Below are 18,749 nucleotides of genomic sequence, written 5' to 3'. Positions count from 1 at the left end.
GAAGCAAGCAAGCTAGCAGGTGTATTATCTGGTTATATGTGTAATAGAAAAAATACAAAATAGACTAAGAGGGAGAGGCCTGTTGGCCTTGCAGGCATTACAACCACAAAATAAATCTCTCTAATAGGGTATTGTGGAACAGAGACCTGACAAAGGTTATTCCAGCCAGAAGAATCCCATTGGTATCATAGGACATCTAATGTGCACAATGATACACAAAGGATGAAGAACCATTCTTGTTATCAGTGTGATAACTGATGATGGGAGAAGGTGGAGCCTTTAAGGGGCAGAGCCTTGTGGAAAATGACTAGGATATGTGATCCTAATTGACCTTGGACGGGTTGGTACTGGTCTGTGAAGTGAGTCAGTTCCTGGGAGAGCAGCTTATTATAAAAGAGGACTGTTTTGCAAGCATGGTCCCTTGTGACCATACCCAGTTCCTTTCCTATTAAGACAGCACCATGCTGTCTGGATGCTCCAACCACTAATATTATGAGACAACTAAATCTATTCTCTTTATAAATTTCCAAGCCTCTGTCATTTGGGTACAATAACAAAACCAGGCTCAAACAGGAACAAAAGCAGCCAATGAAAAGTGATGGGCTTAACTCACAGAATGAGTATTGTCCCTCGCACAAACTTCAGCTTTATTCCCTGCCACCAAGCCTAGCCAGCTGAGTTCCATCCTCCACGTAGTGGAAGAAGAGAACCAACTCCTGTAACTTGTCTTCCGATCTCCACTCATATGCCTGGACCCACACGCAGTGATAATTTTCTAAATTAAAACGTAAGAAAGATTGCACTGGCTGTGTTGTGAAGGGACTCGCAGAAGCAGTGATGGAGCTTGGAGACCAGTTACAATCAAGTGGATGTGATGGAGCTGTAACAATCATCCGGCTGGAATGTGGTGGTCCTGTTGACAGTGCTAAGAGCAAGTCTTATTTGTACATGTTCTGAAGAGTCCACTTGATTGGCTTTGCACAGGAGAGGAAGGAGCAGAGGAAACTCCATGAATGGCAGTGGTGAAATGCCTTGGCATTCCTGTTACCTTCCAACATAGTGGAAAACTCGGGCTGGATTAACATGATTAAAGACATGAAGGTTACAGAGCCTAGACCCCTACTGGGCAGGAACATTGAACCAATGGGTGTGAACCGGGACCTTGTGTGGAATTGTCTATAATCCATCACATCTCTCTACACCAGAAATAGAGTACAGCCCCCTTTCTAACCTCACATGCACTCTCTCAATCTTCCTTGACTCCTTAACCAAATTAAAGGGTGGACTCAAGCCATTCCCTGACTGCAGAAGCAGCATAACCAGACACTACAGCCTCAGGCTTGCTTCTGGACCTTCCACACCATTGTGGACTGTAATGCCCTCAAATCATAAGCCAAAATAAATGTTTTGCCCTGCAAAAATTAAAAATAGGGAGACAACTTTATATGAGTTAATGGATTAGAATGATGTAATGTATTTCTCTACTGAGTCATTCATGTAGGGATCAAACCTAAGTCCAAGTCAATTTTAATACAGCTCCATCAGTTACACCACCCAGGCCTTGTCCAAGATAACGTCAAGAGAATTAGAACTTCATTGTTCTTTTGCTAATTTACTAATTAATGTGGCATCAATTGCATGCAACGAAATGCATGTTGCAATCTAAATTAAATCTTAGTCTTTTGCAAAATCACACACTTCTAACCCTAATCAAGCATCCTTCAGTGCCTCTGTTGCAAATAAAGTTTTCTAAGGAGAATGGGAAGCAGACTTTTCAGATTGGTGATTAAAGGGAGTGTGTGGGCTAGAGTCAGCTTGGGAGATTTGAATAACTTCAACCACCCAGTACCTTCAAAGGTGTTGTCATTGTCACTTGGCTATATTTAGTTTCTTTGCTTTTTGGAAGAGATGAGGCAGCTCCAGCCTGTGTCTCCCTTGGCTTTCCCCAGACACCATAAATGATGTTGGCAGCCTCCCATTTCCACCACTCATACAGTGAAAATCTATTCCTCCTTCTCTTGCCGCGTTTAATAAACTTTATCTAGAACAATTTCTTGTGCGGTGGCAAAACATGGCACTTATATAATGGACTATTTCAGGAGCACTGTTCTCTGGGGCCTGAATGCACAGCCCCATTTCTTCTGGGCCATGATTGAGAGAATGGGCTGCCTCCAAGAAGAAGGGAGCCCTGAGGCTGAGACTATAAGTGGTGATAAAAGCCTCTGCAAAGATGGGTCAAAAGGAGATGGACAGATCTTGCTACCCTAAGGAAACCTAGTAGTCAAACTCCCCCAAGAAAAACCAGAAGAAGACCACTGTTTATTACTATCTTTGGTAACAGCAGGGGGCATATCTAAGGACATACCTACCTGGGCTCAGCCTGCAGAACTGCCCCTTGGGCTCTACAATCCCAGGCTATGGGAAATGGAGCCACAGAGCAAATGGACCCAGGCTTCAGATACAACTGTGCATCCTCAGCCCCCGTGGAGATTGAAAGGGGAGTGAGACTACTCCCAGCCCCCATGCCATTCTGCAGGGCTTGTCCTCTACTCTGAAAGCTTGCAGTAGGGTTTCAACACAGAGGTCTTCCCAATCATAAAGAGGAGAGAGAAAGCTCTATGCTCCTTTTCCGCCATCTTGGGATTGCCTTGGCCCAGATCGAAGTCCCCATGATTGAAGATCCTAGGCTCTACCTTTAATATCTCTGTTTATGCTTCCCATTTTACAGCAACGAAAACAATGCTTGGAAAGTCTGACAACTCCTTTTGCAGTAAGACCTCACTGACTTACATTTCGAGTGTATGCTTTCCTCGCTCACCAGACAGGAGAGCTCGTCCCTGATTGACTTTTGTATCTAACTTTTGCTGTGTTCCTAATGACTTGTGTACTAACGTGGGGCAGATGGGAGAGGAAAAGTAAGCCATATGCCATCTTGTCCAGGTCTTGATGGCAGCCTTGTTGGTTTTTCCTCCCTCCAGTCGAGAAAAAGGAGGTGCTGATCAGAGCAGGCGAGTATATGAGCTACCTTCTGGAACAGGGACTCCTGCACTTCTTCGTCACTGCACGCATCAATGAGACCAGGGTCGTCCTGGCCAAGCAGAAGTCCATAGTGCTGACTATCCCCAAGGTCACCATCAAGGTCAGTGAACATCATATCTCAGACAAGAAAGGAGGGCAAAGGGCTTAGTCAGGTAGCCAGACTGTGTATATGTGTGTCTGGGGAAAGGGGTGTCCAAAAGACATAATAGAGCTAGGATCCTCCTGTTCTTTGAAAGAAGCAAGCCATTCTATATATAGTCTCGAACATGTAACACTCCTCTTCTCTCCTTATTTAAATATATAGATGTGACTGCAGATATAAATATAACCTGTGGTATAAACACACTTGTGGAGGAAGATAAAGATGTGGGATAGAGACAGAGACTCAGAACTCTCTGTGTCTTTAGAATAAAGTGGGTCAGGCTTGTAAACTGCCTACACTGTCCCTTCTGCATCGGGGGCAGTAATGTCATTCACTGGGGTGTGACTGTATTCAGTAGGATGTGCAAGCTGAAGTATACAGCTGGAGAGCAATAGGCGAATATACATATGCCATTATAAGCACCAGCCACATGAAAATATAGAGGATTCCCAGTCTTCAGGAAGTTCCGTCCTGCTTTTTCTTGTTCACAGTCTTCCCCACTCACCAAGATGACAAATTTTCTGGCTTCTGTTACCATGGCTTGTTTTTCCTACTTGGTTCACAGCATTAGTTGTGTAGTGAGCACAGAGTTAATTGTCCAGGTAATACAGGGTATTTCTTCTCAAGTTGCTCGGGGAAGGGGGGGTTGGTAAAAGAAAGCTGGGGGATGGGTTACCTGCTTCTCAGCACCAAGACTGACTTCTGGTAGCATCAGTAGATAGCTTACCAAGACACCTTCCAAGCACTAGAAGCCAAACATCCAGTGGTCACTTTGGAGAGTGTTATTTTATGCCATCTAGATGTGGCCTTAGAGAGCTTCCCTGGTGTCTGGAGAGCATTCATTTCTTGAGAGACTGGGGGATTCATATAAATCTTCCTAACACGAAGTGTCCTAAAGTAACCAAGTAAGCCAAGTGGCCCCAGAGACGAAACACAGGGCAGGAGTGAGAAATGAGCCTTATTTCTTATGAACCATTTTTTAAGCTAATGGCTATTGTGTGGCATTCAATATGACTTCCCTGCTTGCTTATATACTGGACCCTGGCAGCTGCTATCAAAGTATATCACATATATAACTGAGGTTCTAACACTCAATAAACTCTATCGATAAGCAGTACAAATGTTTCCCCTTTATAAGTGAGAAAGCTGAAGTGCAGAGAGGTTGTAAAACTCGTGCAAGATCCCATCATCATCAAGATGTAGAACGAGGTCTCCGACCCCAGCAGTCCCGTTACAGAAGCAGGATGAGAACTGCCTTGTCCACTTCTCAAAATCTGGTACTTGGACCACTCCAAAATGAGGCTCACACAAACTTGAATATGTGTAGGGCCCATTGAGGAACAGAGTATCAGAGCCTCTACCTCTAGGAAGGTCCATATCATCTCCTTTCTTCTGTTCTTGAACTGCAGCCATTTACCATACACCTGTTGAGATTGGCACTGTCTGCACCACAGGCCTTAAAAGGTGGAATGCAAATGAGAATGTATAGTCTGAGAGAGATCAGAAACAAATGCTAAACAGGAAAACAGGGCACTTGGGTTGCTCCAGGAGGGCCATATTGCCATGAGAGCATGAATTCATTAGCTCAGGGCACAGGGACCCCAGTAGCAGGGGTCACGCTGGCTCTCCCATAGTCAGAGACCTTGAATATGTCCCTCAGTCACATAGCAAAGGCATCTTGGCTGCTCTTAGGGGAATGTTAGACAGCCTGTGCCCATGGTTAGATCTCTGCCTTTCCCACCAGAGGCAGTTCTCATGTTCACCTCATTATGAAGCATTGGCTTGTCCCTGCCAAGATCTCAGGAGAGGTCTTTCCGAGCTGTGAAGTGTTCAGACCACAGCACAAAATAGAATTTAATTGCACCACTGATAATAAAATGTGTGTATAGAAGAAACTGATACCTTTGATCTTTTGGGATATCATTAATTAGAAAGGTTTTGGATTTTTTTTCCTATCTTTTAGGTTTCTTTAAGAGCAACTGAAATGGTAGAATCAGAGGTCTGATTCCACAAGTTAGTAGATGAGGGCAGGACTTGAACCAGGGTTGGTTGGGTTCAATTTGGGTTAATTTCCAGGTCAGAAGCAGGGATGCTGGTTCTGGTGGAAACTCAGAGTCAAGGTCATTTCCTGAGAGAGAAGATCTGATACTGTTCACGGATAAGCCTGTCTGGAAAAACTATAGGTGAGGCATTATCACAGAAGCCTTAACCATTAACCCCAGTAACTTCGAGTTTAAAGTAAATCTAAACAGGAAAAGAGATGTGTCAGGGGAAGGGACTGCACACCTTAATGCCACTCAGATATCACAGCTGTGACAGGTCCAGATTTCAGCAACTGTGGATAGTGTACTAGGCACCTGTGGCAATGGAGACATACAACTGTATCCTTCAGAAGCCAGTCATGCACTGGAAGTGATGAGGAGGGCAGGAAAGGGGCTTCTGTTAAGGGTGCTGGAAATATGGTAAGAAAATACTCTGTTGGACTGTTATGTGGGAGAACACGTCAGAGAACTAAGTCACATAAGTGGCATAAAACAGGAACTCCAAACACAGTAAAAGTACAAAGCCCACAATGGTTCAAAACCTGTGGTCCAAAATTACCTACAACATGCCACCTCACTGAACGTTAGGAAAATGCTAGAATACTTTGTCCATCCCTTTGAATCAGGGATGGGCTCACAGCAGACTGGACCTCTCACAGATGCTGGATATCGATATACCAGGCACAGGGTAAACATGAAGGAAGGGGTTAGAAAGGCAGACCCTTCCAGCTTCATTCTACAGGCAAGAAGAGGAGGGAGGAGGCCAGCATGCTGATAGCAGTGACAGCAGCTGAGAGAGATTAAGCACTGCGATTTTAGTAATGCCCTTGTATCATCTTATCTGAGAGGTAGGTATTACTGTGTCCTTCATTGTACCAAAGCCCAGAGAAGTTAGTACCTTATAGCTAGTGACCAAACATGAGCCCTGCAGCCAAGGGAATTTAAAACTTTTCTCTACAGGACACCCATGCAACCCTACCAAGTCACTGAGCCTCCCAGAGTCTCTTTTTCTACTGAAGCAAGAATGGCAATAGCAATTCTTACCTCATGGCGTCTTTGTGTTGACTGGGCCAAGGATGAGTGATGACAACCCACAGGAAACAGTTGCTACATGCCACTGGTGCTTAGCTAGAGGTGCTTCTATAAGTGACTGTCTGATGGACATACCTGATCAAGGAAGGACAGAAGCCTCTTTCTCAGATCTCTCTTGGTGTGCATCTGAGATCTCTGGGCCACATTGTTCTTTATGCTGGGACTTCTATGAGAAGCAGGAGTGGTGGCAGAATGAACAGGAAGGTTTTGGGCTCATGAAGTTGGGAGATCACAGCTCTGATGAACTATCAAGAATTTAGACCTAGGGAATAAATAGGCTGTCATAAATGAATGGTTACGAGGAAAGATAAAAAGAGAAACATCTAGATACCAGAGGAAAGCTTTGGGAATTGTGTTGGAGGGTAGGGTAGACCACAGAAATAGCTTTGTTTAGGGTAAAGGTTGGGAGCCAGGCTAGACTAAAGATAGCCTCAGGAAAGCATGTAGAGACATTTTGAGTTGAGTCTAGAATGTGTTAGATGAAGCTTTGTCATTGGCTCCACGAACAAGGCTTTGGTGGAAACTTGTGACCATGTCTGTAGCATAATCAACTCTGTCTCTGAAGAGTTATACAAAGCCTTGGCCCCAAAACATTGCCTTCTGGGACTCTTAGGTTAGACCCCAGGGTTGGAGCTGCCTGGAAGCTAGAATCCAGCTGTTCTTCCCCATCTCCCTTTTTAGTGCAAATCCAGACATCTTGGCATGATCATGGATCTGCCCATCTGAACCTAAGCTACCATCCACCAAACCACATGGGCCAGTAGCCAGGTTCTTACATCAGAATGGGCATATCTCAGACTCCATTCATCCCCATGGCAATAGACACTGGGTTGGAGATAAATTTGTTCCCATTTAACTGTGCCCAGCACCCACCACTCATGAGTCACGGCGTGTGATCCTCATATGGGAGATGGCGGGGGGAGACACTCATTAAACTTTAATGAGCATACATCTCTTTTTCTGTGCTATCAAAATATTTTGATGAGAAAAGTATATTTTATTAAAAGCAGACTTAGAATTTTTTTTCTCTGCCTTCCCATGTGTTGATTGTCAAAAGCTGCTTTAAGTCACGGGGAAAAGGCTCCCAGCATTTTAATTGTTAATGAGCAGTTGCCTTTTGGAGGAGAGGGGCCACAGGAACAAGCAAGCTGGTCTGCAGACTACACACACATTTGTCAAAGTGCTGTGACCCAGTGTGTGAACAGGGACTTAACAGGATTCTCTGGTTGTCAACAATGAGGGCTAGTGACTCTCTCGTGCTCAAGTTGGCCAGCAGCAACTGGGCAGCTAAGTAGACAAGCACAGTGCCAGGGCAGGCCTCCAGACCCACACTCCCACCTAAAAGGCACCGAGCTAATAACAGCTTCACAGCTCCCATGGGGATGGTAAGAATAAGTCACATGGGAAGTGTCACTGCTAACCCCTTGAATAATATCCAAAGAAGGCCCCATCTCATCCAGGACTTACACCTACACCAGCTGTTTCCATCCAGGCTCAGAGAGACAAGTCTACCCACTTACCAAGCACCATAGCCTGATGAAAAGCTTTACCCCCTATGAAAAAGGGACACTTCCTTACCTGGACAAGGTATATCATGATTCAACCCTGTGTCCACTTCATCTGGCTCTAGACACTAGCGTGGTTTGTCTCAATAATTATCATACTGTTATGTTCCAACTAAAGCCTATCATTAGTAGCTGTGATTCTTGCTGAAATTCCCAGGCCATCTTAGAAGCCTGACTCTGCATGTCTCTGTAGGGAGGCAGTGTAGTGCCAAGGTGAATTCTGGGGCCCTGTTCCTCCAGCATCATGACTTATACACCTGTGTCTCCGAGAGCAAATTAAAATTGGGGGAACCATTTGGAATATAGTCAGAGTCCTGCACTACTTAACAGTGTCTAGATAAGGAATGACAAGGCTTCTATTTGCCTACAGGAGCCTTAATGTCCCGGGTTTTCCATTAATGGCAAGTAGAAAAACAAAAACAGTGTTCTTAGCATCCCTGAGCCCCATGCTAAAGGCTTGGGAGCCCTGACTACTTTCCCTTCTCAGTGTGACAAATATATAAATTTTTAAATATGTATAATATATGTTATTATTTATGTTGTATATGTTATATTTTGTTGTATGTATATGCATATACATCATGTGATATATACTTCATATATATCAACTAAAAGGAGGAAAGGGTGACTCTGGCCCACAGTTTTAGAGCATCAGTCTCTGGTCAGTTGTTTATGCTGCATACTGATTAGAACACATAGCAGAGAAATACACTATTCAGGATGAGGTGAAAGTAGAAAGAGGCCAGGGTCCTAATATCTCTGTCAAGAACATAACCCTCGTGACATGACTTTCTTCCATGAGCCCTAATCCTTAACGTCTCCACCTCATCTCACACTTGTAGCCTAAGCCCTCTGGAGACATTTAGGATCCAAGTCATGCTATCTTCCATGTTTCCAATTTAAAAACAAAAAAACAAAAAACTCTCATTAGCCTCCCTGCTCTACCGTGACTCTGGCCCAATCACCAGAGGGTCTTCAAGAGGGGTCTCTAAGGACAAGGGAAAGAGGAGGGTCGGAGGCCTCTTCTCTCTGAAGTTGTCTTCTCCCAGAGAATGCCAGATGAGGGACTTCTGCCACAGATTTCTGTGCTGACCCCATCCATGGCTGTTGATCAGAGAGGATCACAGCCGGGTAGGGAAATAGTGTGAACTGTGTCAACAGAGCAGGCGCACTCTGCACTCTGTTAACTCCAAGGCTCTGATGTGTGCACTCCTGCCTCACCTCTCTGGATAGCTGTGTAATGATGTTTGCATGGGAAGGAAAAGGAGGCATCAGAGAGCAGCAAGGACTCAATAGCCCAAAATAAGAAACTGATGGGCAGGTCCTCTTTTTACTAAAGGAAAAAGCACTGTAAGTCATCTGTGTTATTATTGAACAAAGCTAGGACAGGATACGGTTAAGCAATGGTCTAATACCAATTGCTTTAAGTGTCAGTCTCCTCCTTCCTGTGAGAACTCAAGCATTTGCCACACCCAAAGTGCATGTTGCTCTGTTCATTCCCTGCTTACTTTTGTCTAAATCTCAGAAAAGACGGCACACAAAGGAAAGCATCTGGAATAAGCAACCGCATCTTCCTTCCCTGTAACTCTAGGACATATAAGCCACTGGATCTCTTTTTAAAATGCATGTCCCCAACTTTACCCTAAATAGAAAATCCCATTATCATCCAGTAATGTACCTCAAGGCCCCAAGGCCACCTTGTCACATTTCACACTGGTGAGGGAATCAAATCCTTTCCTTGTAAAGTCAAAAAGAAAAAGGTGGGTGGTAGCTGTGTTTTCAAATATAGTTCAGGGTCAACTTAGAACCGTTGCCCTCAAAGGATGGTTTAGTGATAACATGAAAAGCTAACACTGCAAATGATTCTTCGGTGGGTTGCTATTTTTATCTCATCTGTCAGAGATCACAGTGTGGGTGGTGTTTCAAGGAGAATGTTTTAAGTCAGAAAGACCTAGATTTATTTCCGGTTCGGTTCTTCCAATTTACTAGCTCTAGTTATCTTTTTAAGTTTTGCTTTAATACCAAGAGAATAGAGGGTAAGAATAACAATGTGACTCTCCAAGCCTATAGAGCTACAAGGATTCAATGGCCAAAGTAGAGAAAATGATGGGCAGTGTCCTCATATTACTAAGTAAAAGCCAGTGTAAGTCATCTGTTGTGTTGTTGTTATTAAACAGAATTAGGACAGGATAGTTTTAAGAATTGATCTAGTACCGATTGCATTCGTGTCTCCTTTCCCTCCTTACTGTGTGAACTTAAGCAAGTTATATAGCTTCCATTTCCTTATCTGTAAACTCAGTGTTTATCCATAGTTCTTGTATAGATTAATCGACTTGATATCTATAATTCTTATATAGATTAACTGACTTGATACAACTTTCTACACTGACAGATATTTTAAATGCACACTGTCAATGTGGTGTGTATTAGCCACAATGAGGTTTTTGAATCCCCCAAAACATAGCAGGCTCCACCAAAGTCAGAATTTTCCAAATTTCACTTCATTTTAATTCATTTAAGTCTAACATAAGCCACCTGAGCTAGGGACTGCCATCTTTGTTGACATGGGCTTTTCCATGACTTGACCTTGGCAAAACTGGTGGCATTATTTAGTAAGTGACAGCCTTCATGTTAGTGGAGAGCAGTACCCGCTCCCCAGCTGGTGAGCAGTTTACAAACAAGCAACAGATTATTTCCAGCAGTGACCGTGAGGTGAGTAGGAGGGAAGAAATTCAATTTCCAATGATACGTGGAAGACATGATTGAAAGCACTTCAAATAAGGACTGTTCGGTGAATCTAATAAATCCTGTGAATCAAACTGCCAACCTAGGTCATTTTCACTTTCTCAAACTTTTCTTTCCTTTCAGTTCTCTCTCTCTCTCTCTCTCTCTCTCTCTCTCTCTCTCTCTCTCTCTCTCTGTGTGTGTGTGTGTGTGTGTGTGTGTGAGAGAGAGAGAGAGAGAGAGACAGAGAGAGACAGAGAGAGAGAGAGAGAGAGAGAGAGAGAGAGAGAGAGAGAGAGTGGTGATGGGGGAAACAAGGAGAGAAAAAAGAGTTTTCCTTTTTGTCACAGGATACGGATAACAGCTCACTATCCTGATCTTCTATACAGGGCAGAACTCAGTGCATCAATATTAATGAGTACAGTTACCTTGGAAAGATATATTGTGGGTTGAGTTTTAAAATAAATATTTTAAATAAAATTCGTTGCATTAGTAACTTTTCTGTTGTTGTGATAAAGTACAAAGACAATCTATTGAAGAAAGAGTCTCTTTGGGTTTCACATCCAGAGGAGTAAGAGTATATCATGGCAGAGAATCATGGTGGTAGTCAAGCATGGCAGTAGGAGCAGGAAGCTGTGAGATCTCATGTACAAACACAATTAGGAAGAAGGGAGTGAACTGGAAAAGTAGTGAGGCTATGAAGCCTCAAAGCCCAACCATAATGATGTACTTTGTCTATCAAAACTGCGCCCCTATACCTCTCCAACAGCACTACAAATTGGGGACTGAGTATTCAAATGTCTGACCCTATGGGAGACATTTTTCATTTAAACCACCAAGGCAGTCAAACACCAGGGCCATGAGCTGTCTATAAAACCATAAGCCATCTCCAAAGACAGCATGTTCCAGGCTCTTTTCTCTGGTCCCTGTCATAAGCATACCTCTCTAAACCAGTACCTATGAGGCTGTGCCTTCTAGGATTCTGTGGATTTCCCTAAAGCCTCCCTTTAAGGTTGGAGGAGAAGGAGGAGGAGGAGGAGGAGGAGGAGGGAGGAGGAGGAGGAGGAGGAGGAGGAGGAGGAGGAGGAGGAGGAGAAAGAAAAGGAAGGAAAAAGAAATGAAGTGAAAGAAAGAAGAGATATCGAGAAAGGGGAAGAGAAAGTAATGTTGACATGAAATGTTTTTACAGCATAAAAAGAGTGAGCTGTTCAGAACACAGGAAAATAAATTCAACAGACTATTTTCCCCACAGAACCATTGCTCTATGTTTCACAGATACCGTCATATCTACCTAAGTCAATAGATAGCATGAATGTGTTTTATTCTATTCTAAGAAAAAGGGAGGAAATGCCACTGAAATTTTCTAAGAAGGACCGTTGAATATTGAACAGTTAAGTATTGTGTTTAGGCTGTTCGGAGTTTTTATGATTCAGCATCCTCTTAAGAATCAAGGGCAGGAAGTTGTAATTTTGGGGCTAGAGACAAATATAAGAGAATAGATACCAAATCTTTGTTAGTCGCAACACAAGCACACAGCAGCATAAACAGAGTCCTCCCCCACCATCCAGTGCTCTCTGGCCTCCTGCTAGTGAGAGTATTGATGTACCAAACCCAGACACTAACTGCAGAGATAATAACTGGAAACAAAGCAACTGGGTGTGACTCATGAACTTAGCCAAGAAGACTCTATACTGTGATCATAAATCAGATCTAATACCCATCCACAAAGGTAAAACACACCAGGCAGCCTTTCAGTTACATGTTGGGCATTCCTAATCCCAAACTCCAAAAGTCAAAACTGTCTGAGCTTCGACCGCCATGCAAACATGTTCCAGAGTTTGGAGTATTTCACATTTGGATTTTTTTTTTAATTAGAGACAGTCAGCTAGTAAAGTGTATATACAAATATCATAAAAAAATTTCCAAGCTTCTGATATCTAAACTGGTGATCCCCAGCAATTCAGATAAGGAAACATTCCTTGTCACAGGCCTCAGTGAGATGGAAGGATATGTTTTTCCACAACCCAGAAACCTTCCTAGGAAATAGCTCAGCAGCATAGGAATAGCTCTTAATCTGGGCTCATGGGTCATGAAAAATAAAGGAGAGCCTTCACGGTTCAGAGTGAATTCCCTGCAAATACATTCAGGTGGAACTGGATACATCGATGCTGGGCAGAGAAAATGTTAATAGCAGCTGGCAGTGTTCCTTCTTTTCAAATATCATTACTGTAATAATTATTGTTGTTGCTATTAATTAAATTTGTTCTTCGACACCGTAATACATGCACATAAAGCATTCTGAATACTCTCGCCCAGACCTCTCTACTCTCCTTCCTCCTCCCGTCACCTTCCTTTCTCATGTTCCTGTCTTTTCATTTTCCTTTGTTACTCACTGGTTTGAAGCAGGGACTCTGAGTGGCAATAGGTTTGGAACTATTCACTGGAACATGATGGGCTCATCTTTGGGTACGCAATTGAAAACAATGGCCGTCCCTCCCCACAAATCCATCAGTAGCCAATAGTTTAGCAAGGAGGGATAGCACTCTATGACTCCTCCTAGATCTATGATTGACTATTGACAGGCCCAATCTGCTATAGACTGGGGACAACTTAGGTCCTTTTATTAAGAGGCTTGTGCTTGTCCTTGTGATGATGTTGGTGAAGGCAGTTGTACCTAAATACATCTCACAGAAAGAATTGGAGTCACCATAGCAGACATCCTTACCAAAGGTGTCAATGTAGCTTTATCTCAGTTAGAGAAAACTATTTTTTAAATTCCAGTGGGTTTCAAAGTTATTTTAATTAGACACACTAGAGTATTAAACTGAGAACACCATATGATACACCCAAAGGGATCAAGTCAAAACACCTGGGAAGAAAGTGACAGATCCAATCTTATAGCATGACAGTAACCAGGGCTTTCAGAGGTGGAAGTTGGGGACAAGAAAGTACTTTGCTTCCCAAGGGATATTTGGCAATTTCTAGGTATTTGTAGCTGTCATCATCTGTGGGATATTGTTGGCTGTTGGCGTCCAGTGGGCAAAAGCCAGAGATGATGGTAAATACCTTCTCAGCACAAGACAACCCCTCTGCTGAGACACATTCAGTCCAAAATTCCACTGGTGCTAAGGTTGGGAAATCTGGTCTCTAGCCTTGTTGGCTTTTGGCTTTGTTACAGCCCTCAGACCAGGTTAATCCATTCACATCGCACCACCCTAGAAGCTGCAAAAGTAACGTCCAACCATGGCCCCATGTTTCATTAGCTGGCCAATCTCCTCTTTGAACCTTAGCTATATTCAACTTTGTCGGAGCTCCAACGCTCCCTTGCTCCTGGTGAGCCTGTGGACATCAGAGCAAAGTAACGTTGGTCATTTGGTTACTAGTGTGTTGTAGTTTCCAACACCCTTGGCCATCCTGTCCTGAATTCTAAGTTGAGGCTCTTTCATAGAAGTAACTTAATTTTATTCTGGCCAGTGGCTTGATACTTATTTCATTAAAATCAAAAAAGCCAACACCAATGGTTCTGCCTCAGAAGATCTTTTCCTCTTTAAGGGATGATTATGATATGAATATCTTTTTTCTGTGTGCCTTGGAACTGAAAGAAATGCAGTTTTTGTGTGAGAATCCGCATGAACCATGCTTTTCAATGGAGCTGGTCCTTGGTAAGGAGCCTGAGTGCTCAAAAGAAACAAATTATAGACTCTACCGTTTGGGATTCTAGCTTCCTGTTCCAGAGTGGGCTGAGACCTCTGTAATTTTAAGTTCCCACTGCTTAAAGTACTGACCTCTTCCCAGCATACAACCCTTACCTTTAGATATTCCTACTTCTGTGTCTATCATTATTAGCTTGCCCTACCCTCAGTGCCCCTAAACACATCCTAGGAATGCGGACATGAGATAAACATGATGAATTGGTTGAAAGTTTTATTTTTCTGATAGAATGTGTTAAATCCCATAGACATAAATATAGTCACAAACCAGCAAAACAAAACCATAAGATTTTATTCTCAGCTGTAAAGTCGGTAAGCAAGGGTCCTCTTCTCCAGGCAATGTTCTTCTTCTTAATCTCCATTCATAAGAAAGTCTCATATCTCTGTGTGTCTTCATATATTATACACTGGCTAAAGAAAAATGCAATAATGGCAGGTTGTTACATAGAAAACTCAAGCAGCCAGTAAATTCCACTGTAAAACAATGCCCCCAACTTACTATTTTCTGGGCACAGGATGGTTATTCAAGTCAAAGGCAGCACTGATGTTTTAAGAAGTTTGAACTGTGATCTCTCAGGGCAACTTGCAAGCTGGTTTTTGTACATCATCTCCCACCATGCCTTTGTTATTAGGATAAAACCATCATCATTATATCATCTTCATCATCATCTTGTTCTCAAGTGAGTTTGATTTTATACAGATCCACCTATGTAGCATTCCAGTCCCTAAGCAGACAAAGAAATCTTGATGCCTTTTCTACCCCTTACAAGCCCACATAGCACAGATGTTACTCCAGCTTTAATCAGAGAATCCTCTTTTGGTGATGAATGGTAGTGGTCACAAAAATGCAAGGATGTTCAAGGTGCTGAGAATAAGTTAGAGTTGAGTTTTCATTTGTGAATATCATCTATTAATGTATCAACCCTTCTAAGGCTCAGGTAATTAAGGAAGAGGGAGAGGAAAGCCTAAGAGCTAAAAGAAGAAGTGCTATGAACTCCTGACCTCTGGGCTTACAGAGCATAGCCAACACAGTTATGACTTCATCATATTCATGGAGCTTTCAACAGTCAGCCATGGATCATAGAGGTCCAACCTGTGCTCTATTTCTTCCTCTAAACTATTGGCTACTGATGGCTTTTATGGGAGGGGCTGTGATTATCTTCAGTTGTGTGCCCAAGTAATTATTATCACCAGGCCCCAGTGGACCGTTTCAAATCTGTGTCACACAGATGTGCTGTTTAACTCTGAAGGTGTCAAGAAAAAAAAAGATCACAGCAGAAAATCGTGACTGTGGAAATGGGACTTACAAGAAAGAGGGGATACAGTAAGAGCCAAGGGGAGATTAAGCAGAGAGTTATAGCTATTAGAGCACATGTTATACATATGTAAAATTGTCCAAGAACAAACTCAATAAACACTTCAATTTTTAAACTGCACTAAAATTTCATCTTATACTAGTTAGGGGAAACATCCAGGAAACAAACAACAAATATTGAGAATATAGAGGAAAAGAGATCCTTATACACCATTGATAGAAATGTATACTGGTGCAGCCACTATGAAAATTAATATGGAGGCTTCTCGGAAATCTAAATTTAGTGTTACCATATGGCCCAGATATGCAAGTTCTGGGTATATACCTGAAGGAGTTTAGTCAGCAGACCAGAGTGATGCCATAACAATAGCAAAGCCATGGAAGCAACAGCCTAGATAGCCATCAACAGATGAGCAGATAAAGAAAATAATGTATGTATACGCCACAAGGCAGGTTTATCCTATCATAAGGAAGATGTCATTTGCAAGAAAACAGATGGAGATGAGGATCAATATGTTAAATGAAATAATCCAGACTCAGAAAGACAAATACTGCATGTGCTCATCCATATGAGGGATCTAGACTTTTTTTAAGCAAGAAATTGAAAGGAGACTATTTAAGAAGGTAATGAGCAGGCAAGGAACAGGTAGCAAGAAAGGTAATGGTGGGTGTCACCAAAGAACGTGTGTGTGTGTGTGTGTGTGTGTGTGTGTGTGTGTGTGTGTGTGTGTGTGTGTGTGTGTAAAAACATGGCATAACAAAGTCTGTTATTTTATATAATTAATAAGGGTAGTAAAAATAGAGAAGAATGAATGTGTTAATCACCCAAGACCATAACCTAAATAACTGTCACTAGCATTAAGTCTCTTTTGAATGATGCTCTGTCAAGTACCTGACAGTCTGTGTGATTGCTCTGGGTAAATAGTCCACAAATAGCCTCATTTCTCTGAACTTCTTTTCTCCTGGAATCAGACATGGCTGAGATGAAACCTCCCCTCCCCATTTTAACATGGATGTTCCTTTGCTTCAATGGCAACAAGGACTCTCCTTAGGGGTTTTTCTAACACATCTATAAGAAAGCACAAGCCCTTGCGATATTTCCTGCCTCTTGACTTCTAAAATCCCTCATGACCTGTGCAGGAAAGTTGAGTTCTTTCCAAAAGCAGAGTTCACTTGGCTACCCTCACTTCGGAAATCTGTTGCTCCACAGGACACACTCCTGCCTCCTGCTGACAGAGAGCAGTTGTTGGCCACAGCTATTAACTCAGCTCTAATTAGAGGAAGTTCTATAATGAGTAAAAGAGTGGGGTTGTAATTAGTACATCTTTTCCTCGTAAGATATTCCTCAGTTGAAGCATAGTATCTCTTCCTCTCACTGGTGAGCTGCCGAGGAGAAACCACACTGTAAAACTTCAGCAACAAGAGAACACCGCCTAAGGAGATGACAGCCGAAATGGTGGGCTGTGGCTAATGTGCTGTGCTGTCGTCTAACTTGTTTCACAGGTCCGAGGCACTGCCATGGTTGGATCTGATATGATTGTGACTGTTGAGTTCACAAATCCTTTGAAAGAAACGCTAAAAAATGTCTGGATTCACTTGGAAGGTCCTGGAGTGATGAGACCCAAGAGGAAGATGTTCCGGTAAGTACCAGGACAAGAAGGGAAGCAGCGAAGAGCTGATGGAGCTCTACCTACCTACCTATCTATACCAGTGGTATTAGATATAATATCTATCTGTCTGACTGACTGACTGTCCATCTGTCCGTCTATCTATCTATCTATCTTTCTATCTATCTATCTATCTATCTATCTATCTATCTATCTACCTATCTATCTATCTATCTATCTATCTATCTACCTATCTACCTATCTACCTATATCTATTTATCTACCTACCTACTTACCTATTTATTTATCTATATCTTTCTACTTCTATCTCATAGATAGATAGATAGATAGATAGATAGATAGATAGATAGATAGATAGATAGATAGATAGATGGACAGATGGACAGATGGACAGATGGACAGTCAGTCAGTCAGACAGATAGCTATTATATCTAATACCACTGAAAATATCTGGCAAGTTTCTCCTTATTATGAACTATTTCTGTGGGATATGGTAGAAAGAGGGCTGGTCTAACACTTCTATTAAATCCTTTGAACCACTCACTGACGTAGATGCAGGAATATGAGACCTAAAGAGGTAGGCTGGTGCCAGGTGGTGGTGGTGGTGCACGCTTTTAATCCCAGTACTCAGGAGGGGCGGACAGGCAGATCTCTGTGAGTTCAAGGCCAGCCTGATTTACAAAGTGAGTTCCAAGACAGCCAAGGTCACACAGTAAAACCCTGTCAGGAAAAACAAACAAATAAAGAGGTAGACTGGTTTGCTCCCATGATATATATGAGAATAGAGTCCAAAGTCTGAGCCAAGGTGGCATATTTATGGAGTTCGTGTTCAGATTACTTTTCTACAATTCCTCTTCAGGAATCAATCAAGGCTAACTGAATATCTTCAGTGTTTCAGAGATGACAGGGAAAGACATCCCTTTCCACATGTGGGTTTCTGTCCTTCCAACACCATCCTTCAGATTTTTCCAACAGTCACTGCCTAGAACTGTTGGCCTCGGTTGCTGCTCTTTTAGTTGAGCCTGAAGGGTTCTAGACTTGGCCCAGTCTTCAAAGCCAAAACTACTTCAACCTAGGTAGTAATGTGAATAGGATTCCACTCTTCAGTGAGAAGGAAACCAGACTACAACTCTGCTGACGTGTTTAAAAGGTTGATGCTCACACAGTGGCTCATGCTTGATCAGGTAGCTCTATCTGCAGACACAGTGCGCCCTTTTCTACCTGTCTTACTGGAGATCCTAATTTCTTACTAGAGCAACAAAAGGCCCACTTCTCTTCATCTGCTGGCTTGAAAAGTTTGCAAACAGCCTTCTCTTCTTCCTTAAGTCTTCCCCACCAGGTCCGAAATACATGTCCTTACTTCATCTTTCCTACCTCTAATGTGATGCTCCCTCCTTCTCTTTAGTACTCCAATTTATCAGTGATCCTCTTAAAGTGTGACATCCAGAATGGATCCCAATCTTTGAGGTTTATTACTTTCATTTCTACTACA

At 42.6% G+C, this 18,749-nt stretch overlaps 1 protein-coding gene across 1 annotated transcript in view; it reads left to right on the top strand.

The window, feature by feature from the left end:
* Window positions 1-18,749, top strand: part of F13a1 (coagulation factor XIII A chain) — a 209,230-nt gene that overhangs the window by 181,386 nt on the left and 9,095 nt on the right. Inside the window, 2 exon segments of the mRNA XM_032884627.1 lie at window positions 2,979-3,139; window positions 17,133-17,269. Coding sequence (XP_032740518.1) covers window positions 2,979-3,139; window positions 17,133-17,269 — 298 coding nt within the window.

This window comes from Rattus rattus, chromosome 14 (assembly GCF_011064425.1).
Source record: "Rattus rattus isolate New Zealand chromosome 14, Rrattus_CSIRO_v1, whole genome shotgun sequence".
Taxonomy (NCBI): Eukaryota; Metazoa; Chordata; class Mammalia; order Rodentia; family Muridae; genus Rattus; species Rattus rattus.
This window is presented reverse-complemented; position numbering and strand designations above follow the sequence as displayed.